The 24,000-nt window shown below is 52.5% G+C and overlaps 4 protein-coding genes across 7 annotated transcripts in view; all 4 read left to right on the top strand.

Moving 5' to 3' along the window:
* Positions 1-1,860, top strand: part of LOC115550647 (collagen alpha-1(XX) chain) — a 32,900-nt gene extending 31,040 nt beyond the window's left edge. For all 3 annotated transcript variants that reach the window (XM_030365887.1, XM_030365878.1, XM_030365896.1), the window contains 2 exons: positions 432-593; positions 863-1,860. In XM_030365887.1, coding sequence (XP_030221747.1) covers positions 432-593; positions 863-888 — 188 coding nt within the window. In that variant the 3' untranslated portion in view covers positions 889-1,860. The remainder of the gene's footprint in view (positions 1-431; positions 594-862) is intronic.
* Positions 1,861-2,385: 525 nt separating this feature from the next.
* On the top strand, positions 2,386-5,745 carry dpm1 (dolichyl-phosphate mannosyltransferase subunit 1, catalytic). The gene is made up of 9 exons (XM_030367125.1): positions 2,386-2,563; positions 2,800-2,899; positions 2,987-3,020; positions 3,315-3,391; positions 3,672-3,697; positions 3,913-4,008; positions 4,270-4,338; positions 4,672-4,786; positions 5,109-5,745. The coding sequence occupies exons 1-9, from the start codon at positions 2,436-2,438 to the stop codon at positions 5,211-5,213; spliced, it is 750 nt and encodes a 249-aa protein (XP_030222985.1). The 5' UTR covers positions 2,386-2,435; the 3' UTR covers positions 5,214-5,745.
* Positions 5,746-6,679: 934 nt separating this feature from the next.
* On the top strand, positions 6,680-20,666 carry adnpb (activity-dependent neuroprotector homeobox b). Of its 2 annotated transcripts, none has more exons than XM_030365995.1 (4): positions 6,680-7,384; positions 13,200-13,319; positions 15,333-15,425; positions 15,695-20,666. In XM_030365995.1, the coding sequence occupies exons 2-4, from the start codon at positions 13,212-13,214 to the stop codon at positions 18,746-18,748; spliced, it is 3,255 nt and encodes a 1,084-aa protein (XP_030221855.1). In that variant the 5' UTR covers positions 6,680-7,384; positions 13,200-13,211; the 3' UTR covers positions 18,749-20,666. The 2 variants fall into 2 exon arrangements, with proteins under 2 accessions (XP_030221855.1, XP_030221847.1); XM_030365987.1 differs by having other exon boundaries at positions 6,688-7,384; positions 15,333-15,431.
* Positions 20,667-21,653: 987 nt separating this feature from the next.
* Positions 21,654-24,000, top strand: part of pard6b (par-6 partitioning defective 6 homolog beta (C. elegans)) — an 11,388-nt gene continuing 9,041 nt past the window's right edge. Inside the window, exons 1-2 of the mRNA XM_030352291.1 lie at positions 21,654-21,677; positions 21,958-22,104. Of these exons, the coding sequence (XP_030208151.1) occupies positions 21,654-21,677; positions 21,958-22,104 (171 nt within the window). The remainder of the gene's footprint in view (positions 21,678-21,957; positions 22,105-24,000) is intronic.

Here is a 24,000-nt window from a genome sequence, read left to right as displayed (position 1 = left end):
GGCCAGGGGCTCGCCTGTTCGATCCCCAACGTCCGCAAGGATAACTTTATGCTAAATGACAAATTATGAATTAATTGATTTTCTGTAATGCAGAGATTATAAACATGTTTTAGCTTTTATAAAAAAAAAAATTCGGAGTTACTGAGTACATGTGTGCGTGTGTTGTTTGCGTGTGTCTACTGTGTGTGTGTCTGTGTGTGTGTGCGTGTGTATTTTTGTGTGTGTGTGTGTGTGAGAAATGTGTGTGTGTTTGAGCTTGCTGTGTGCTTGCCTGCGTGTGTGTGTGTGTGTGTGTGTGTGTGTGTGTGTGTGTGTGTGTGTGTGTGTGTGTGTGTGTGTGTGAATGTGTGTGCGTTTGCGTGTGTGTGTGTGTGTGTGTGTGTGTGTGTGTGTGTGTGTGTGTGTGTGTGTGTGTGTGTGTGTGTGTATAGGTTCAGCAGGTGAATCTAAGCTGGGAGCCCCCGGGCCCCGGGGGGAGGATGGTAAGCTGGGGCCCCCAGGTATCCTAGGGGCCTCTGGCCAGCCCGGAGAGGTTGGCCCCCCCGGGGTGTGTGACAGTGCCAACGGTTGCCAGGGCAACGTACAGCAAGCCGGTAGGAACACTTCACCACATTGTTAGACATTATGGATTGGTACGTTTGACGTTCAATGATCTCTGGTACCTAATGATTCATAATAATAACATTACATGTATAATGATATTAGATTATTATACTCAAATGATATTCATGAATATAAATATTGTAGAATGAGATTTGAGATTAGACTATTTTCATATCTGACTATTTAACGTATGTATATTATTTTTGTTTATTCGTGGTCGTTGTAAATCTCTTTTTCTCATTTGCTTGTCTCTTCTCAGACCCCAATTATGGATACCAGCCCTGAGCAGCAAGAAGCTATTGCCACCGCCGCGACCACAACAGGAAGGTGCAGCCCCCGTAAGGGTCCCTCCGGTGGAGGCTTCGAAGGTTCCGCTGGGGGGGGTGTGGGGGCCAGGGCCGGAGCAGCTGATAAAAGCACCGCAGAAGAAGACGTTGGACCTGTGACCGAAAAACAGGCCTATCTAAAATAATCGTAGACCTATTAAACGGAGGACAGCAGTTTTATTATTTTCTATCACTGAGCAAACATTCTGACATGCTGAGTTTTTTCAAATTGTGAATGAGTTTCACTTGTATGAAAGTAAACCATCTTCGCACTGAAATGTTCTATATTTTGTATTTATCTCTGATGATGTTGATATAAATATATATATGTATATATATATAGAAATATAGACATGCACTGTAACATGTACCAAAGTAAAGAGTTCAACTCCCTAACTACATTCCTTTCTCTAACCTCACTGCCTCAACACTGAAAATGAAAAGTGCATTTTATTATATATATACTACATGCTCTTTTATATAAGAGATATGTTTCATATAAAGTAAATATAATTTTATATCAAAAGTGCTATTTTATATAAATACTATGTTAAGTACATGCTATTTTGTGTCATGTACAAAGTATTTGTTCCTCATATAAAGAGGTATACTTTTATATAAAGTGTGTGTTCTTTTATTGGTGTAGAAGTTTGTATACTTTCACATTAAGTAGATATTCCTTTATATAAGATGTACTCTTATATTTCCTTTAAACTAGCCTGTGTGCTCCTTGTTCTTTCATAAAAAGTATGTTTTCTTTGACATAAATGAAACTGTGATAATGCCTGTAGTATGTGTATGAGGAATTTGTATATTGTGTTAACGTTCCCCGATAATTTCATTATCTGTTGCTATTTCTATGTGTTATTATCTTGATAATCTATGTTTACAATTCTGGACTGCTTTATTAAAATCACTTATTATAAGGTTATTTGGACCTATTTCTATTTTTGGCTTATTGGACATCGAAAGATTGTTTCCATTAGTGTATATTTAAGATTGAGCTGTATCCCATCATATATTCAAATCATTTAAGTTAACTTAGGTACAATAAAAACATATTCTTATCCAAAATCAATTGTATTAATCAAAGCTATTGGGGTTTACTAGACAGTTTCCACCATGGTATAGTCTTCATGTATCAAAGCAATAATAAAAGGTTGTCTAAACATTTTTTGTTCACACAAAACTACTTCTGAATACTTTTTGTAATCTTACTAATTGTGATAAGCCTAGTTGCCCAAGGTCAACCAAGCAAATTGGTCAATGGCCTTAATATAGCGACTGTGCATTATATTTCTTTTCTTTTATCGACTTTGTGAAACATAAACCAAATACAATAGGTTTGAAATAGCTATGGCTTTGATTCTCGTTCGTAAATGACATCCATTCTTTGATGCGCCTGATGCTGGTCTTTTACTTTGAAATGGGTGAACCGGAAGTGACGTCGCTACTCATGACGTCCCCGGCCTCAGCGTCACACGGCGGCACCGCGGTAGCAGCACCATGGCCAGCAGAACGTCAACACGGAGCCGGGGCGATGGGGAGAAATACACTGTCTTGTTACCCACGTACAACGAACGGGAGAACCTGCCCCTCATCGTGTGGCTGCTGGTGAAGTACTTCGGGGAAAGGTGAGCAGGCCTCAGGAGGTTTAGTGTCAGACTGTGTTGATGTGCTGGTCAGCTGAGGATCCGGAGCCGATTGATGAGCTGTCCTTACACCTTTCAGCTCTGAAGAGCAACAAATGTCTTAATTAGCTGCTAAAGTCCGTGTGTCGAGCCTCAACCTGAAGATCTGAATGAAATACACCTCCTTCGTGCCTGGTGTCAGGGCGACGTTTACCTGATCGGGTTATTTGGGTTTGCAGTGGTTATGATTACGAGATTATAGTCATCGACGACGGAAGCCCAGACGGAACGCTGGAGGTTGCGGAGCAGTTGCAGAAGATCTATGGAGAGGACAAGATTGTGAGTCGAATTTATGAAACCAACATTGTGTACTTCTTTTAAAATATGTTTGGCTGAGGTAAAGTCTTGTTTACTCTTTGCTTTCAGCTTTTGAGGCCCAGGGCGAAGAAACTAGGCTTGGGTGAGTACTGATTCTACATTTCAGTGGATACAGAGTAGTTGTCCCTAATAAAACTGTACAGATTTTCTAACTCTTCCTATTTGAGAGTAAAAACTCAGTAGAACCATCAAGAGAGAGGTCCTCAATTTGAAACAATTACATGTGGCAGACACTTTATCCAAAGCAGCATACAAGTTAGACTAAGAACCGTCCAAACTTAAAGCAAGTTAACAATATCATCACTAACGTCCAGGTCGTGTTTACATCTGTACGGCCACCTCACCATCGCTGTCTGTGTTTACGCTCCTTTTAAAGGCACTGCCTACATCCACGGCATCAAACACGCCACGGGGAGCTTCATCTTCATCATGGACGCTGATCTCTCCCATCATGTGAGTAGAGTTGCACTGGGTTTAAAACACCAAGCTAGTGCGTTCAGGAGTCAGACCTGTTGGTCTCACTGCCTCTTTCCCAACACTACTGGAGAAAGTTTGGATGTTAACTTTGTATTATTTCTGTGTACTAGACCAGTACAATATTACTGAACTGCATAGTATAAAGAGAAGTATAGTATAGAATAATATCATTTTTTTCTCTTAACAGTTGAATCTTTGCTCTGTATAGTGGGTTTTGATATGGGATTTGATGGCTGTTTTTCCTATTTGCTTTCAGCCTAAATTCATCCCAGAGTTCATAGAGTAAGTCTCTCTCCCTTCTCCTTTACTGTCAGTCCTCATGTTGGATTACAGCATGTACCATATATATAATATAGGTTATGTCATCCTGAGCTAACCTGAGCTAAAGCTAATGCTGCTGACTGTGTGTGTGTGTGTGTGTGTGTGTGTGTGTGTGTGTGTGTGTGTGTGTGTGTGTGTGTGTGTGTGTGTGTGTGTGTGTGTGTGTGTGTGAACAGGAAGCAGAAGGAGGGGGACTACGACCTGGTTTCGGGGACTCGTTACCAAGGCGATGGGGGCGTTTATGGCTGGGATCTTCGCAGGAAACTCATCAGGTGACCAAATATGGACTTTTTCCTACCCCTCTTATTATATAAGCCTAATTCCGATTTCAACTGACATGAACAAGCACAGAAAAGCACTACAAGAAGAAATAAACGACACTTAAATCACGGTTGCATCAACCAATGGTGCTGCGTTTGACATAATTAGAACAAGATCCTTTCAGCTAATATTAGTCCCTCTGTAGTCGCACTTTCAATATAAATAAGTTTTAATAAGTTTTAATCTTGTATGACGTGTCTACTCTATCTCAGCCGAGGAGCCAACTTCGTGACCCAGGTTCTGTTGAGACCAGGGGCGTCCGACCTGACCGGCAGCTTCAGGTGGGTGGGGCAGGGGTCCAGTGCACGGAATCCACTGCCCGCCTATGTGTTGTTTGGCCACTAGAGGCACTGCAAGCTCTTTACGTGTGTGAAGAGTAAGACACATTATACATTGCTATTATTGTGCTGTTTTTATGCCACTATGCTGTTAGACGCAGGCTTTAGGGCAGAAGTGTGTGTGTTAAGTCCTGCGCATGTGTGTGTGTGGTTGTGTGTATGTTTAGTCCGATGAATGTGTGTGGTGTGTTTGTTCCTGACGTGTGTGTGTTTGTTTAGTCCTGGTGTGTGTGTGTGTGTTTTCGTGTGTTCATTCCTGGTGTGTGTGTGTCCCAGGCTGTACAAGAGGAAGGTTCTGGAGGGTTTGATCGAACGCTGCGTCTCCAAGGGTTACGTCTTCCAGATGGAGATGATCATCCGTGCCCGGCAGCTCGACTACTCCATTGGAGAGGTCAGCAGATCATATCTCTAATATCATATCAATAACTTATTATTAGCCATAATCATAACCATCCATAATAAAAGTAGTAAAAACCACAAGAAACTGCGTGCGCGCACACACACACACACACACACACACACACACACACACACACACACACACACACACACACACACACACCATTAAACTATCGTAGGTCCTAATAGGACAGTACAAAACCAGGTTCCAGTCAGCTGAACTGCACTGATGCAGAGGTGCGATTAGAAGCTGCTTATTGACTGGCTGGTATTCACGGGTGCTCTGACCTCTGGTCAATGTTCTGAATCCCCAGGTGCCCATCTCCTTCGTGGACCGGGTGTACGGAGAGTCCAAGCTGGGGGGCAATGAAATCGTGTCGTTCCTGAAAGGCCTGCTCACCCTGTTCGCGACCACCTGACCGCCCCCGCTGTCCACACTCTGTCCTCTGCGGCTCTATAGATCTGTGTTCGTAGAAATGTGGGAAAAACATTCATGTGTATAGCGTAACCCATACAAGAAGCGCGCCAGGATGGGGATCCCCTGTGTTGGTGCTGGTTGGGGGGCAGCGGTCGAGACGGTTCTTAGTTTCCTGCCCGATAGTGAGACCCGAGCACTGTCCTGCCGCAGTGGTCACCGTGGTAACGAGGACTGTGTGTGTGTGTGTGTGTGAGACATGTAAGGGGTTACAGGGACCGCTGTGGGTACAGACGTTAATAAACCGTGTGTGTGTGACATGTAAGGGTTACAGGGACCGCCTGTGAATGTGCTGGATTGTACATTTAAATTAGAATACGATTCTATGTATTGTTTTTTCTCCAAACACAGCAGACAATCTGAGCTGGGCTCTGAGAGGTTGCGGGTCTGACCCCAGCTCCGGAGCCAGTCAGGGTCCCGCCGTCACCGACGCTGTGTGTGTACAGACGTTAATAAACTCAAGTTTCTTACGCCTCTCTTGCTTTTGGTTTATGGGCTGTGTTGTTTCCTAGCGGATGGGGTTGAAGTCTCTGTATTGCCGTCCTCCTGTTCACCAGTTCAGGTTGAGGGGCGTGTGATAACTATGAGGGGGGGGGGGGTGGAGGTTGAGTGGGTCAATCAGCCTATAGAGGTGGCCTTGACTCTTAGCTAATGTCGGCACAGGATATTAATACTATAGTTGATAATCCAGGAGTAGGAATTCTCGCTGGGGAGCCGGATAGTCTGATGGTGAGTGTCCCACTCACCCCCCCCCCCCCCAGTGACCCTAACCCTTACTAAGTAGTAGGGCTAAACTTAAGATGACCCCTGACCCCTACCTGCTCCTTAAGGACTAAATCCACTTAGTTAAGTGTCTGCTAAATGATAAAATGCTAATTTCTAATTGCTCTCTGTGAGCTGTCCTAGTTAGTGGATGAACAGCTGGAGCTTCTCAAATAAAAAGAGGTCATTCTTTAGACTTAGGTCACTTTTAGCATCTGTTCACACAAACACACACAAAAACACACACACTCCACCCTCTTCTCACACAAACACCCCTAAGAACTAATTTAACTAGTGCCCTCACACACTATTCACCTGTGTGTGTGTGTGTGTGTGTGTGTGTGTGTGTGTGTGTGTGTGTGTGTGTGTGAGCGATACACACACACACACACACACGGCACTAAACACACACACAAATACAAATAAACCTGCAACGGCAGTGTAAACTCGTGTTCTTACGGCCTCCCATGCCCCAAGCAGCAGTTCAGAAGGTAGTCCCGGTCGGCTTATCAGCACGTCACACAGGACCACTGCAGCGCCACCTACAGGCCGCTCAGCCCAGATACCCCTCCGACGTGTGAAGTGCTGAGGCCCCGCGTGAGTGCGGAGGCAGTGTATCCATCCGATGGGAGGGCGCCAGATGTCGTTGTGCGGCGCATGCGCTCAGTCACAAGAAAAGGACGCCTACCATTGGAAAACCGTTGGTACTACAACATAGGCTTGTTTACCCGCTTGGATCCAGCACGGTATACGGCACCACGGATTTTCTTTGGACGAAATAATTCGTAAATTCGGAGAATAACTTCAATGTTGAATTTAAGAAAATTCCCAATTAAGTTTCACGACGGAAAACCATCACGAGTATCTGACGAATTAGATTGTTATGTTAATTAAAACACGTCACTTCCGCACTTTATTTGCGCCATTTTGGAGCTTGGAGCTGGTGGTTTCCAGGCTGGTCGCTTCTGTATTGTCTGTCGGGAGGAGGGAGAGAATGGGGGACGGATCAGCCAGCAGCGCTCACACTACCACAGCCCCGCTCCACACGTCCACCGCGGAGCGAGTTTAGTTGTTTTCTAATCACTGGAAGAAAACCCTGCCCACAACCAGCCGACAAGGGACAGCGGATACTGGACGACCTGGGCATGGTTTGAGCGTCCAGAAGAAGGAGAATAACCCGAGAGAGGAGATAGGAAAGGCGGCGGAGGAGAGGAGCTCAGGTCGGCGGTGGCTCCGTCTTCACGTAGCCGGGGATAGGACACGAAAGTCCGGGTTGATTATTTACCCTCTCCGCTGTTCTGGAGGAAGGACGGAACAACAGCCGGACCTGAGTCGAGTTGGACCTCCAAGCAGGTGGAGTATCCTTATAGTTCTTTAGGATTATTAATATATCGATATTATTCATGTTTACAGCTGTCTTGAGTGGTGGTGTTAGCCACGGGGCTAGTGTTCCCTACCGGTCCGGGTCGCTAGTTCAGTTAGCTTCACCTAGTCCAAGTTAAGGGACTTGTTAGTCCGGATAAGTTGTGCCGGGTCCCGGTGTGGTCGGGGTCTAACCCCCGGGCGGGCCACAACGCCACCCGGACCTCTGCTGTGCGCTTTAACGACACCATCACGGGATAAACACACAATAGCAGCCTGTCCCCCACGTCTCTGGTGGTAGGAGTTAGCTTAGCAAGCTAACCTAGCGCGCTACCGCTGCTCCTCTTTGTCAGAAGCAGCGTCTCCTGATCACACCTATCGATCCGCGTATTGACAGATTGGTATTGGCTCACTTCCAGAACCAGGCTGACCGTGGTCTGGTTTTCCCGTCGGCCTTATGGGCTGACCACGGACCACTTGACCTGTAGTCTTTATAACGTGTTATATCGAAAGGCTGACTATTGGGGCTGTCATGGATTGTTTGCCAATGTAGTTGTGCGTGTATACGTGATTATAAAACAGTTGTAGTACAGGTCTTTCATTCATTTTCCCGGACGACCCCGGCCCGGGTGAGACGGACTTGTCGGTCTGCGTGTGTTCCCCTTAAATAAACAAACGACGCGCGGTCACGATCCGGTCCAGTGTGTATTTAAACTCCATGCGCGTGCACAGGTGACAGTGTAGTGATCAGGCAGCTCACACCTGATGCTGTATGCAAATACATTTGGGGTGAACCGTGATGTCAGCTGTTTAGGTCCAGTAGTGGACCTCTCCCCCCCCCCCCCCCCACACACACCCAACACACACAAACACACACAAGACGCACCCCTGTTGTGTTAAACCGTGACAGGTGTGTCGTCAATTGACACACCTAGCCTAACCCCGCTGTGTATGGAGGATTAATTGGAACGCCCCAGGCTGAACAGAGGTAGCCCGTCCGAGAAGCTGTGTATACAATGGGGACATAAACGGGCTATATTGATACCAGCAGCCCTGGTCTTCACCCCAAAACAGTGGGTTGTCAACATGCCAGGGTGCAGTGCTCAGGTAGTCGTGTTCTCGTGGAGGTAAGGCGCGTACAAACTGTGGCCTGGTCGCTGTAAAGGTAAAAGAACAAGCTTCTCTCAGGCCTATTCCTTCCTACTCTCCCTCCCTTTATTCCTACTCACACTCTCCTTCCCTAGCTCCCTCCCTCCCTCACACTCCCTCCCTCCCTTGCTCTCGCACTCTCCTTCCCTCCCTCCCCCTCATGCTTGCTCTCGCTCTCCCTCCCTCCCTTCCACTCATGCTTGCTCTCGCTCTCTCCCTCCCTCCCTCCCTCCCCCCTTCCCCTCATGCTCACTCTCAATCCCTCCCTCCCTCCCTTCCCCTCATGTGCGCTCTCTCTCCCTCCCTCCCTTCCCCTCATGCTTGCTCTCGCGCTCTCCCTTCCTCTCTATCTCCCCCTCCCTCCCTCCCTCTCTCCCTCTCCTGCCTGCTCACTCACCCTCCCCCTCCCCCTTCGTCTCCTTTCCTCCTCACCCCACCCCCTCACCCTTTCCCTCCTCTCCCCCTCCCTCTGATTGCCTCCCTTCCCCCTCTGCTCTCTCTCCCTCTCTCACCCGCCCTCTCTTCTCCTCCATGCATCTGTCTCTCCCTCCTCCCCCCCCTACTCTCCACCCCCTCCCTTTCCCTCGCCTTCTCTCACTCCTCTCGTCCTCTGCTTTCCTTTCAACCCCCCCTCCCCCCTCCACTCTCACCCTCCCTTCCTCTCACACCCCCTCCCTCCCTCCCTCCCTGCTTTAAACCCGTCTCTCTCTGTCTCTCTCGCTCTCCTCACTCTCCCCCTCCCTCCCTCAACCAGTTTCTCTCTCAACCAGTCTCTCTCGCTCCCCCTCTCCCCTCCCTCTCCCCTTCCCTCCCTCAACCAGTCTCACTCTCAACCCGTCTCTCTCTTGCTCTCCTCCCCCTTCTCACCCTCGCCCTCCCTCCCTGCTCTCTGTCAACCAGTCTCTCTCTCTCGCTGTCCTCCCATCCCCCTCCCTCCCTCCTCCCCCCTCCCCCTCCCTCCACTCCCTCCCTTCGCTCTCCCAACCTCTCGCTCTCTCGCTCTCTCGCTCTCTCGCTCTCTCTCTCGCTCTCTCTCTCTCTCTCTCTCTCCCCCCCCCCCCCCCCCCCAGCTCTGCGTACGTATTGTCGAGGCCTCTACTGCCTCAATAGGAGGCGCCATTCTGTGAGTGCTCTGCAAGGCCAGAGGAGCTTACATAATGGAGGCTGCTGTACTCGCTAGCGCCATCTACAGACTATGGGGGGAATAGGCCGCAGTGAGGGAGGGAGGGAGGGAGGAAGGGAGGGTTTCGCTCGCGCTCTCTTTACTCATCCACCCACCCACTCCTTCCTGTTTGTCTGTGTGCCCGACAGACAGACAGACGGATAGGAAGTCAGTCAGACAGACAGACAGAAGGGACGTCGTCAGAAGACGGCTGTCTCGTGGACTAGCTAGTATAGTAACCCCATGGTGTAGTTCTTCATCTGGGCTGGCTTCTCATGGTCTCCAGAGGGGAAGTCTGGCCTGGGAACCTAAATAGTGGTGCACTGTTTGTTGTTACTGCCGTGTTTGGGGGGTCGACGTTCATTTTTGACCTTTGACCTGCCATGAGTTTATGTTTGAAATCATTAATTGGGTCTGTCGACCAATCCGGGCCAAATGGGCCAATTAGTGCTATTTTCCGTCTGGTAATCTAGCGTGAGGACACAAAGAGATTGAGCTTCGTAAAAGTACTATAGGTTGAGGGCACTGGGTAGGCTGATCTATCAGTCATACATCCATCATCACACTGGTGGACACTGGACACTCAACCTTACACCATCAGCTCTCCCCTCAGCCATCGCTGGTCAGACACGGTGATATTATGAAGTCGAACCCCCGTCCCTTCCTGTGCGTTGACCCCTTCCGTCTCCGCTGACGACAACAAACAGCTCTCCCTCCCTAGTCCAGATGTAACTGCCACCAGCAGATGTTGGGGACACACTTGTTGCCACATATGGCAGACAACAGCTGTCTCATCTCTGCCTTCTGAGCTGCTGTGGTCAGGTGCCAAGTGGCACGCACTTTGAATACATTTTAGCCAATTAAACCTGGGTTTTATCCAAATGGTTTCGAGCTGAACACGGAGACGGGTCATTAAGGGGTAGGTAGGGGTTAGACAGTGGCTACATAGATGGGTCATTAAGGAGCAGGTTGGGGTTGAACTTGGACAGTACACAGAAGGGTCATAAATGAGCAGGTAGGGGTTAGACGGTACAGAGACGCTTCATTAAGGAGCAGCTTGGACAGTACAGAGACAGGTTATTAAGGAGCAGATAGGGGTTAGACAGTGACTACAGAGGTTGTTCATTAAGGAGCATGTTGTGGTAGACATTGACTACAGAGACGGGTCAATAAGGAGCAGATACGGGTTAGACAGTACAGAGACGGGTCATTAAGGAGCAGGTTGGGGTTGGACAATGGACACGGGGACGGCTCGTCAGGAGAAAGTAGGGGTTGGACAGTGAAAACAGAGCAGGCCCTTAAAGGATAACTTCAGGTTTTTCCAACCGGAGTTTTTTTTGGTCTAAACAACGATTGTGTTTATGGAGAGTTTTTGACATTATTACAATATCAGCCATGAGATGTGCTGCCCTGTATCTGTTTGGGGCAATGGCGCCCCATCAATACAGGTTGTCCGGCCACTGACAGGCTTATTATATACGTCTGATAACATTATGGAACCGATCAGTTAGGAAATACAACTTTATCTTTGACCTTTCGCTTGATTCTGTCTGGTTGTTCTAGTGTCTAACCAAGTCTCGCTCAAGGGGCAAGTCTCACTCTGAAGTCTCGTGCAGGACATTTCCCCATCGTCATTAGCCTCAACCTTCCTCCACTCAAATCTTTTAGATAACGCTGAGGTTGTCTGACTGTAGTCCAACACCACAGTCAGACTGGCACTCCTCTATCCAGCTCACTCATGGACCCACGGTTCTCTTCCTGCAATAACTCCCCCCTCGCAAGACCCTTAAAGAGGCAGGCAGGGGTTGGACAGTGAATACAGAGACGGGTCATTGAGGAGCAGGTAGGGGTTAGACGGTGAATACAGAGACAGGTCATTGAGGAGCAGGTAGGGGTTAGACAGTGAATACAGAGACAGGTCATTGAGGAGCAGGTAGGGGTTAGACAGTGAATACAGAGACAGGTCATTGAGGAGCAGGTAGGGGTTAGACAGTGAATACAGAGACAGGTCATTGAGGAGCAGTTAGGGGTTAGACAGTGAATACAGAGACAGGTCATTGAGGAGCAGGTAGGGGTTAGACAGTGAATACAGAGACGGGTCATTAAGGAGCAGTTAGGGGTTAGACATTGATTACAGAGGTGGGTCATTAAGGAGCAGGTAGGGGTTAGACGGTGAATACAGAGACGGGTCATTAAGGAGCAGTTAGGGGTTAGACGGTGAATACAGAGACGGGTCATTAGGCCTAAAAAAAAAAAAAGTTTGGTTCCTGTTGGTTGTCAGTTGAGGTCATGGGTAGGTAGGGAATTTATTTTATTTTTTTATTTTATTTTTTCCAGCGGCAGCGAATGATAGGTAGGTTGTTTTCATTTAAAAACGAGAAAATTCGCTCATCCTTGTACAGAATGAAGAGGTGCTGTACCAAAACGTAATTATAGAGGTGCTGTACCAAAACGTAATTACATTAAAAAAAAAAAAAAAAATTTTTTTTTTTTTTTATAAAACTCATAAAATAATTTGGGTCGCACATAAATTGACAGGGTCGGTCGGAAACCGGAACCAAACAAAAAAATTTTTTAGGCCTTAAGCAGCAGGCAGGGGTTAGACATTACAATAACCAGTCATCAATGAGCAGATACGGGTTAGACAGTACAGAGACTGGTCATTAGGCAGCAGGTAGGGGATAGACTGTACAGAGACGGGTCATTCAGGAGAAGGTAGGGTTTAGACAGTGTTAGGGTTAGGGTAGACAATGCATGTTCTCAGATGTCCTTCTCAAACCATCTTGGATCTATGGATTTGTAGAGCCAAGATGGGAGGTTTATGACCTTAAGTCTAGCACTACTTTGCTCGCCACATTCTGAACTAAGAGAAACGGGTGTACTTATTGGAGTACAGCGAACAGGTCCATCACTTGAAACCATGTCTGGTGTGTCTTCTGACCCTCGGCTGTGCAGCGTACCATTTACTCAATAGTAACACTAGCGGGGTGGCTTGGCGCTCAACGTGCGAGGGCGGCATTCGCCCGGCAGGTAGAGCAGGTTGGTAGTTCGAGCCCCTGATCCTCCGAGCTGGGTGGCTGGCCCTTGCTGCTCCCGACCAGCTGGCTGTTGCCTTGCATAACTGACGTCGCCATCGGTGTATGACTGGGCGACTGGGTTTGTGACTGGGTGAATGACTGTGCGTGTGAATGGGTGAAGGTAAAGCCCTAGTTTTAAAAGTGCTTGGAGTGGCCACATGTGAACGTTATCAAAATTGCCTTTCATTTTGGTCAACTAAAAACGTCCCCCAGTACACCTTGTAGTGGGCGGGACCCTGGTACCGACCTCCCTGAAGTCCTCAGCGACGCGTCCCTAGTACATCCATGTGTATACTGGTGTATCAGGAGGTTTCAGAGGGGGACACGAATGTAGTGCTGTAGTCTGGTGTGCTGCTGTATGAACGATGCGACTGCCGTCACCCTCGTCTGACCCCCCTCTGTGTCTGTCTGTGTCCAGGTGTGCGTCAGGATGTTCCAGCTGCCTGTCAACAACCTGGGCAGCCTGCGCAAAGCTCGCAAGAATGTCAAGAGGGTCCTGGGAGACATCGGGCTGGAGTTCTGCAGGGACCACCTGGAGGTAAGACCCACCGGGGTGACGCAACACAGCCACGTCCCTGTTGGGAGACAGACAGACAGACAGACGGTCGGATTGGGCAGGTCAGGGGGAAGAGACTAGTGTGTGGAGAGACTAGTGTGTGGAGAGACTAGTGTGTGGAGAGACTAGTGTTTGGAGTGATTAGCATGTAGTTCCTCTAACGGCCTGTAGGTGGGTCACGGTAGAGACTCGCATGTAGTTCCTATACTGGCCTGTAGGTGGTTCACGGTAGAGACTAGCATGTAGTTCCTATACTGGCCTGTAGTTGGTTCACAGTAGAGAATGGCATGTAGTTCCACTGACGGCCTATAGGTGATTCACAGTAGAGACTAGCATGTAGTTCCTATACTGGCCTGTAGTTGGTTCACAGTAAAGACTGGCATGTAGTTCCTCTGACGGCCTGTAGGTGGATCATGGTAGAGACTTGCATGTAGTTCCTCTGAGGGCCTGTAGGTGGATCACGGTAGAGACTAGCTTGTAGTTCCTCTGAGGGCCTATAGGTGGATCACGGTAGAGATTAGCTTGTAGTTCCTCGAATGGCCTGTAGTTGGTTCACCGTGGAGGCCCTCCACATCCGTTCTAATGCTCACTAAACAGTGGTCAGGCTCTGATTGGATCCCCCTGTTGTGTCTGAGGTCAAAACACTTAAACAAGCAATCAATCAATCCAAGCATTAAGTCACTTAAAGGCAGCCAGCGTGTCCGAAACACTGGCTGTTACTACGGTTCCAAATGGGTTGCTATGGAGTCGGTTCTGTTACTAGGGCAACGTTTCTGTTGCTACAGAGCGTGTTCGGCCTTTGTGACAGTTCCGTTCCGTCAACTGGTTCTGTTGCTATGGAGCCGGCCCTGTTACTATGGTGACGGGTCCGTTGCTGCGGACGTGGTTCTGTTGCCACGGAGCGCGTTCTGTCGCAGGTGTGACGGTTCTGTTATCATGGAGCTGGTTCCGTTGCCATGGAGCTAATTGTGTTACTATGGCGACGGTACTGTTGCCGGGGAGCGGGTTGTAGGGATTGTGAGTGAAACGAAACAGCGGTTAGATGGATAGATTGATATATACTTTATTAATCCCGAGGGAAATTCAAGTATCCAGTAGCAGCATAAAACATACATAAAAACAGTGCAGATGGATGTGCAAAAATACAGATATAAATAAATATAAATAAATAAAATATCCATTGTTGTTGTCTATTGTTGGTTGGTTCCAGCGTCAGTAGGAATATCAGTCAAACAACGTTCCAGGCCCGGCCTGCGACACATGCAGCGGTCTGAGGTTAGCTGCTGTGTACAGAGTCCCGGGTTCACCCCACTTATGGCGCTCGGCTGGGCTTTAGACACAGGGCAGTCATCAAGGGCGTAGGTGCTCTACCTGAACACATGTGATGCTACCTGATGGCGCCTCAGGTGGACGCCATCCAGGTGTTGGTCCGTTCACCTCCAGGATGTTTCCACTGTACATGCAGCCTTCTCATCTCACCCGGGGGCTGGTCGACCTTAATGCATTGGCTGCTGCCTGCTCATTATTTAGAAGTTTTAATCCCTGTGTACACACTGCTCTTGGCCAGGCTTTCCGAAAGACACGGCAAATAAAAAATGGGAATAAAATCATGATAAACAGGGTTTAATGTGGTGCAGCAGTTAACTTTTATCGATGATGGTTATAGGGAACGGTAAATCCTCAGTCTTCCTCCTCTCTTAAGCCTAGGTCATCTGTTATGTAACATTTTTTACATGGTATTGAGCTGCTTTTATCTACCCTAACCCGGGGGAGAACAATCACCCCCTTCAAATGTGTACTCCGAATTAGAACCAAGAGTTCAAAATGAATAGGTCATCAATATAATTCTATACAAGTCTGCCTGTAGGCATCTTGGAGCAAGATGACCCCAGACCTCCCCTTAATGTGTCTGAATCCACTGGAAGTCTCTCTGGGTACTAGTGTCTGCTAATAGACAGTGGTACTGATGATCCTCCTGTTTGTTTGTCCTGTCAGGACTACAAGGACTACACCCCCCCAGACATCTACATTAAGCACACCAACTGGGACGACGTGTGTATGTGGGAGCCGTCCCACAACAAAGTGCAGGTAAATGTAGGTATACCTGCGAGCATCACACACGCGTACACGTTTTACCGATCGTTATTTGCACTGCGGTCACGCTTAGAACCTCGTCAGCACGCTAACAGCGACACAAAAAAAAATCAACATGTCGATCAGGTCAGAAGACGCGCATCACGCTAAGAACTGGTTCGACGTGCGTGGCCGTTTAGTCATTCAGTCGATCACAACGCAAAGCCAGCGTATGACCCCCCCCCCCCCTCTCTCTCTCTGCCTGCCCCCCCCCCCCCCCGCAGGAGTACCGCTCAAAGCCCTTCTGCTGCTCCGGCTGCCCCTTCTCCTCCAAGTACTTCTCGGCCTACAAGAGCCACTTCCGCAACGTCCACAGCGAGGACTTCGAGAGCCGCATCCTGCTCAACTGCCCCTACTGCACCTACAACGGCAACAAGAAGACCCTGGAGTTCCACATCAAGCTGTTCCACATGCCCGCCAACCCCCCCCGGCCCGGCGCCATGGGGACGGGCGCCGGCGCCGGCGGCCTGATGATGACGAAGGACGGCGCGGTGCGGCGCACGGCGGACGGCAGCGTGGAGCAGGCCGTGTACTACTGCAAGAAGTGCACGTACCGGGACCCCCTGTACAACGTGGTGCGCAAGCACATCTACCGCGAGCACTTCCAGCACGTGGCGCAGCCCTACCTCGCCAAGCCGGGCGACAAGCCAGCCGCCGCCGCCGCCGCCACGCAGAACGGCACTACCTCAGGGGCCGTGGCCGGCCACGCCCACGCCAACGCCCAACACGCCAGCAACAGCAACCAGATCCACTGCAAGAAGTGCCTGTTCGTGCCGCGCACGTACGAGGCGCTGGTGCAGCACGTCATCGAGGACCACGAGCGCATCGGCTACCAGGTGACGGCCATGATCGGCCACACCAACGTGGTGGTGCCGCGGCCCAAGCCCAGCCTCAACATGATGCCCAAGACCATCGGCGACAAGACCATCATCGGCATGGGGCCAAAGGGCGCCGTCATGGCCACCACGCGGCCCATGGGCTCGCAGCACGCGGGCCGCATCGTCATCCCGTCCAAGCCCGGCGCCCACGGGCTGCTGGCCGGGCTGAAGCAGAACACGCTGGGGCTGAAGGCGGGCGCCACGCAGTCGTTCTCGGTGGGCGGGCAGCAGGTGCGGATCACGCTGCCCGGGAACGCCCAGGTGTCGGTGCCGCAGCAGTCGCAGGCGGCCAAGCAGCTGCTCACGGGGGGCAACATGCGGAGCCTGGTGAGCGCGTCGCTGAAGGCCAACCCGCTGGGGGCGCGCGTGCAGGCGGCGGCCACCACCGTGGCCTCGGTGGCGGGCAAGAAGGGCGGCTCCTCGGTGCTGGGCAACTCGTACACGCAGAAGTGGAAGATCTGCACCATCTGCAACGAGCTGTTCCCGGAGAACGTGTACAGCCTGCACTTTGAGAAGGAGCACAAGGCGGAGAAGGTGCCCGCCGTGGCCAACTACATCATGAAGATCCACAACTTCACCAGCAAGTGTCTGTACTGCAACCGCTACCTGCCCAGCGACACGCTGCTCAACCACATGCTGATCCACGGCCTCTCCTGCCCGCACTGCCGGGCCACCTTCAACGACGTGGAGAAGATGGTGGCGCACATGCGCAACTCGCACCCCAACGAGCCCTTCGTCGCCCGCACTGACTCTCCCCTGACCTTCGACCTGACCCTGCAGCAGGGGAACCCCAAGAACGTGCAGCTGATCGTGACCACCTACAACATGAAGGACGCGCCGGAGGAGTCGGTGGCCTTCCACGCCCAGAACAACGCCACGGCCGCCGCCACGGCCGGCCCCGCCGCCGCCTCCGCCTCCGCCACCTCCCTGACGCCCAGCAAGCGCTCCACGCCACAGACGCCCCCCAAGGCGCCCCCAGAGGCCGCCGACGGCGCCACGCCCAAGAACGCCAGCCAGGCCGCCGTGCCTTACAAGAGGGACGTGGGCAAGACGCTGTGCCCGCTCTGCTTCTCCATCCTCAAGGGCCCCATCTCGGACGCCCTGGCGCACCACCTGCGGGAGCGGCACCAGGTGATCCAGACGGTGCACCCCGTGGAGAAGAAGCTGACCTACAAGTGCATCCACTGCCTGGGCGTGTACACCAGCAACATGACGGCCTCCACCATCACCCTGCACCTGGTGCACTGCCGCGGCGTGGGCAAGACCCCCAACGGCCAGGACAGCCGGCCCTCGCCCTCGGCCCGCGTCACGCAGGCCCAGACCAACGCCCTGAAGCGGGCCGGCTTCGAGGGCGTGGAGGGCGCCGCGGCCGCCGACGCACCCCCGGAGCCCAAGCGGAGGAGACCCGGGCCGCCCGGGAAGAGGGCGCACCCGCCGGGCACCTTCGTGGAGAACCCGGACGAGCCGGTGGTGCTGGCCCTCGACCCCAAGGGCCACGAGGACGAGTCGTACGAGTCGCGGAAGGGCTTCCTCACGCAGTACTTCAACCAGCAGCCCTACCCCACGCGGCGCGAGGTGGAGAAGCTGGCGGCCGGCCTGTGGCTCTGGAAGTCGGACATCGCCAGCCACTTCGTCAACCGGCGCAGGAAGTGCGTGGCGGACTGCGAGACGCAGGGCACCGGCGTGTTGCTGGGCTTCGACGCGCTGGAGGCGGGACGCCTGACCCACGGGCTTGCGCTCGCCCCCGTCTGCGGCGCCGGGGACGTCAGCGCCCCCAGCCGGACCTCCCGCACCTCGGTGGGCGTGTCGGAGCTGGCGCGGCGGAGGCGGGGCGAGCTGCGGGCGTCCAACGGCGTGGCGGCGCCCCGCCCCCAGCCCCGGCCGTCCAGGACCCCGCCCAGGGCCAAGGCCACGGCGCCGGGGGCCCCCGCCACCCCGGGGGGCCGCGGCCGGGAGCCGCAGACGGAGACCATCAAGAGGACCCTGCAGCAGATCCAGCCCCTGAACCTGTCGGAGCCCATCGCCATCGACTCGTCGGACTCGGACAGCCCCGCCGAGGGAAGCGGTAGCCAGGGCAACGACACGTCGGCCAGCTCCAAGGAGGAAGGGGAGGCGAGGGGGGCCCCCAAGGCCGCCTCGGACGGAGACTCCGACGACGATGAGGAAGACGACGACGAGGACGACGACGAGGACGAGGATGACGAGGAGGAGGAGGAGCAAGGAGGGGGAGCAACCCCGGCACCCCCGCCACCGCCGGTGGAGAACGGCTTCGCGGCGAAGGCGAAGGCCGTGGCGGAGCGGCCCGCGGCTAAAGCCAGCCTGCCCATCATCATCCCCAAGTTCGTACCGTCGGCTCGGAGCGGGAGGACCCGGTCCCAGCTGGGGAAGCAGCAGGTCTGACCCACAGAGACACAGAGAGACACAGACAGACACACGGGGAGAGAGAGAGAGAGAGAGAGAGGGAGAGAGAGAGAGAGACGGAGAGGAGGGAGAGCTTGAGAATGAACTCAATGCCGAGGACTCTGCCTCACCTGAGCTGGGAGAGATCCCCCGGCCAGCGGGGGCTGCACTGAGCGGTGTCTCTGGAGAGCGAGAGAGAGAGCTCTTCCTAAAAGCCATCCAAACCGACTGACTTGGCGACCAACGGGAAGCTAGCCTAGTTAGCACTGACTGACTTAAAGGCAAACAGGAAGCTAGCCTAGTTAGCACTGACTGACTTAGCGGCCAACAGGAAGCTAGCCTAGTTAGCACTGACTGACTTAACGGCAAACAGGAAGCTAGCCTGGTTAGCACTGACTGACTTAGTGACCAACAGGAAGCTAGCCTAGTTAGCACTGACTGACTTAGCGGCTAGCCTCGTTAGCCTTGCCTGACCTAGCGGCTTACCGGAACCTGGCCTCGTTAGTGCTGACCAACTTGGCGACCAACGGAAAGCTAGCCTAGCTAGCACTGACTGACATAGCGGCTAACTGGTAGCTAGCCTTAGTTAGCATTGGCTGACTTGGCGGCTAACGGGAAGCTAGCCTGTTTAGAACCGACTGACTTAGCGGCTAACCGGAAGCTAGCCTATTTAGCACTGACTGACTTAGCGGCTAACTGGAAGCTAGCCTAGTTAGCGCTGACTGACTTGGCGGCCAACAGGAAGCTAGCCTAGTTAGTGCTGACTGACTTAGCGGCTAACCGGAAGCTAGCCTGGTTAGCACTGACTTACTTAACGGCAAACAGGAAGCCAGCCTGGTTAGCACTGACTGACTTAGTGGCCAACAGGAAGCTAGCCTAGTTAGCGTTGACTGACTTAGCAGCTCACCGGAAGCTAGCCCCGTTAGCATTGACTGTTCTAGCGGCTAACCGGAAGCTAGCCTTAGTTCGCACTGACTGACTTAGAGGCTAACCGGAAGCTATCCTCGTTAGCAGATTGAAATCTAAATACGATGTTTGAACCCCTTGCCGTGCGGGGGGGGGGGGGGGGGGGGGGGGGGGGCCTTTCACCAAACACTGAGGAACTATTTCTTACATCTCCTGTATGCTCGGCTACACAGAAGCACTCGTTCATGTCGCTGTGCCCACCTAGTGGTGGGGGGCTTAGTGTCGGGGGTCAACCCCCAGCTCAGACTCTCCTGATGCGGTGGTTTTCGTGTGGCGTCGCTCGGAGCGATAGTGTATATTTGTACAGTCTTTTTAGCCATGTTTGGACAACACTCGCCATACATGAACTTAACATATTTGCTATTTCCCGTGTACATGCTAGGCCTCCTGTCCCACATTGGTTCCTAGACCGTATCGTTGCTTTGGTGGCTGGTATTTTTCTGTATGTTTATTTTTTAAACAAAAAACCCTAGTTTTTTGGCTAAATAATATATCTATATAAATGCAAAACTTAAATAACGAGAAATGTTCCTGCTTCCTTTTTTTGTTTTTCTTCGCCGTTAACCTTTATATATATTTTTTTAATTTGCAGTTGATTTGGGTTTTATTGAAGCGGAAACGGGTTGTGTAACGAGGTTGTGTAACGGGGTTGTGCGCACTCTGTGGGTTGCGTTAGCTTCTCGTTAGCGCAGCAGCTAACCCTACTGGTCTCCTCACCCCTGTGGACCATGTGACCTTTATATTGCCCTCCCGTGATGGTGGCCCACTGTCACGACCCCCCCCCCCTACCCCAATAAAAAACGCAGCCTAGAACTTGACCCTGTGAGGCCATGCCGTGTTTTACTTTGTGATCTTCAGGATGGTGTACATTGGTTGCATTATTGTTTTGATTTTTCACTGAGGCTTTTCTGAATAATAAAGTGCTGTATTGTGCTTCTCACGCTGACCTCAACCTCGCCTCTTCCTCTGTTTTCTCCTCCTCTTCCTCCTGGTTCGCTGTGGTTTTTGAGTTCAATTTACACTAGTGACACACGTGGCATCAATTATAATAGAACTGAAAAATGCATTATTTTCAGGGCTCTGCTTATGATTTTCAGTGTTGAGTATGTTGAGGGACCTTTCCTTAGTATCACCCTCTGAGTGGCTGGTCCCCTATGGAGCCACCAGGGTGTTGATCAGATAGCAGAACTTTATGAATCCCACTCTGAGGAAATGTACTCGTTACAGCAGCTCAGGAGTGGGAAATAAGAAACCTAGCTTGGGGGACCATTTCAAAATGTCCAGAATGTAGGCATCCTACAGAACATGGAGATGGAACCAAGAACCTCTGGGCTGGCATGGGATTGATCTCTCCCAGTTGACCAAAATGAGCCTTCTCTCAAAGCTTTTTACACCACATTACACCACCATTTAAAAAAACCAGCCACTTGTTACATCACAAGTAGGCGTGTCCCTCTGGGCAGCTCCCAGAGGGACACGCCCACTTCTGATGTCACGCCCACTTCTGATGTCTGTCACCAGCCACTTGTGACATCACAGGTGGGAGCTGCCCAGAGAGACCATTCCAACCAGTAGGCTGGTTGGCGGACCCCCCCCCCCTTTCCCGTGAGCTACTCTGTGGATACCTTCTGGTAGCCAGCCAGCTGATGTCATCAACATGTTGCCGTCGCCGCTCCGGGTGGCCTGTGGGTTTTCCCCTTCCCCGAGTTGTTACGTCGGCCATGGGGTCCTCAGACACTCATCATTCATCCCCTTCAAGGGGTCCAGGTTCACGCTCGCGCTAATGGGTTTGGACTGGGTCTCGTTTCCATGATCGCTGCCCTCCCGTAATTTCCCCGCGATTGAGGTAAAGGTGTCTTAATAGGTTTGCGGTAGACCAAGGAGGAGCCGGATGGATGATGTGTGGATGTGGCGATGCGTTTAGGAGGAGCTCCTGGTGATGGACGATAGGAGGAAAGCCCAGGTAGGGCGGTGTGCGTGTCGTGTTTTTAATGGAGTCTCGTTCATCACGTCGACAACAAGCCTAGTGGTGCTCCCAGTCCTCCTGTGGCTGTAATCTAGGAGTGCACACACACACGCACGCACGTACATGCACACACACGTGGACGCACACGCACAAACACTCACACGCACGCACGCACATGCACACACGGTGGACCCCAGCTGCATGATGGGAGGTTTGCATGAGTGCACATGTAACAGAATCCACAGCGTGTTTGAGGGAGATCTGCTGTGATCTCCAGAAGGGGCCTGTTGTCCTGACGGTGTTGGAGGTGATGGGGGGGGGGGGGGGGGCCCGCCACGCCACGCCACGCCACGCCACGCTCACACAGGAGCTGCTCCGACCCTGGGTCGCCAAGGCCCGAGGGCTGGCAGGACGGGTCACCATGGTAACCCGGGGTCACAGGTGACATCACAGGTGAGCGGCGACATCAGGAGCAGCGTGCGGCGGCCATGACACCTCCCCCTCCCCTGCGCCTCCGTGGTAGAGGAGAGAATCTAAAATGGAGGGAAACTGCCCCTGTGTGAGAGGGAGGGAGGGGGGAGAGGGCGGGAGGGGGGGGAGAGAGCACCCTCCCCCCCTGCCTGGCTGTGCAGTGTTGCTATGCTGTTGCAAGCTGTGGAAGAGGGAGGGAGGGAGGGAGGGAGGGAGGGGGTGTGAGAGGGAGAGGTGTAAGAGGGAGGAGGTAGGGCTGAGTGGGGGAGAGTGTGAGAGGCAGAGAGGCTGGGGGGGAGGGTGGTAAAGGAGAGGGGGTGGGGGAGGGAGGGACAGGGTGTGAGAGGAGGGGGGGAGGGTGGTAAAGGAGAGGGGGAGGGAGAGGGTTTGAGAGGCAGAGAGGGGGGAGGGGGAGACGGAGGAGGTGGTGAGGGGAGAGAAAGAGATGTGGTGGGGGAGGGTGGGTAGGGCGGGAGAGGAAGAGAGAGGGAGGGGAGGGAGAGAGTGTTGGAGAGGGAGAGAGAGACAGGCCTTGTCTGCAGAGTGCGCAGGAGGGGGAGAGAGGGGGGAGGTGGAGGGAGGGAGGGAGGGAGAGAGAAGGGGGGGGCTAAAAGGGAGACTGGCGGAGTGAGAGAGAGAGAGAGAGAGAGCGGGAGAGAAATGGAGAGTCAAAAGAGGTACTGGGGGAAGGGAGAGAGAGAGGCGGGTTGGAGGGGGAGGGCTGGGGGAGGCATGGGGCAGAGGGGGAGAGAGGAAGATAGCCAGTTATAGGCGGAGAGAGAGAGCGAGAGAGAGGGAGGAACAGGAGAGGGGGAGGGGCTGCTCAGGCAGAGGAAGGGAAGAGCGACAGACAGAGAGAGAGAGAGACCGATAGAGAGACACACACACACACACACACACAGACACACAAAGAGGGAGGGAGCGAGAGACAGAGTGAGATAGACACACACACAGAGAGGGAGGGAGAGACAGAGAGAGAGAGAGCGACAGAGAGCGAGAGACAGAGAGAGAGAGACCGATAGAGAGAGAGAGACACGCACACACACAGAGAGGGAGGGAGGGAGCGACCGATAGAGAGAGAGAGACACACACAGGGAGCGAGCGAGAGGAAGTGGTTAGGAAAGGAAGAACGCTCTCAGAGGGGAGGGCGAGAGTAGGGGGGACAGGGAGCGATAGAAAGATAAAAACAGCAGGAGGAGGAGTGAGAGGGAGAGAGGCAGTATGGAGAGGGAGGAGGAGGGGGAGAGAGAGAGATGAGTAGTGCTGTACAGAGAGGAGGAGGGAGAGCGAGAGGAGGAGGGGGTGTGTGAGTAGGGAGGTGTTGGGGAGGAGGAGGAGGAGAGAGAAGGGGGGGGGGTAGTGTTGAAGAGAGGAGCAGAGAGTGGAGAAGGAGGAGGGGGGAGGATGAGGAGGAGAACGGGGGTTGGTGTTGGGGCGAGAGAGGGAGAGGAGTCAGGGTGGGGGTGTAGGAGAGAGAAAGGGAGGAGGAGGAGGAGGAGGAGGAGGAGGAGAGAGGGCTAGTGGAGTAACTACTGGCGCCCCCTAGAGGAGAGACCGACACACTGCTGTCTGTATTTCTGTCCGTCTGTCTTAACGGTTTGAACAGCATCCACCAAATATCCAATTAAGATCTTTGCGCTGTGATTGGACGCTGGATTAATTGGCGTGGGGTCAAGCCTTCCCCCCTCCCCTCCCCTCCCCCACCTGGACCGGGCCCCCTGTCCAGCCCAGTTGATACCAGATGTGGACAATGACAAAGAGGAGAGAGGGGAGGAGAGGGGGGAGAAGCAGGGGGAGAAGCGGGGAGGGGTGGAGGGGGGAGGGGTGAAGTGAAGAGAGAAGACAGGCA

Source organism: Gadus morhua, chromosome 1 (genome assembly GCF_902167405.1).
Source record: "Gadus morhua chromosome 1, gadMor3.0, whole genome shotgun sequence".
In the NCBI taxonomy this organism is placed as follows: Eukaryota; Metazoa; Chordata; class Actinopteri; order Gadiformes; family Gadidae; genus Gadus; species Gadus morhua.
The sequence above is the reverse complement of the archived record's forward strand: the minus strand, read 5'-3'. Positions and strand labels throughout refer to the sequence as shown.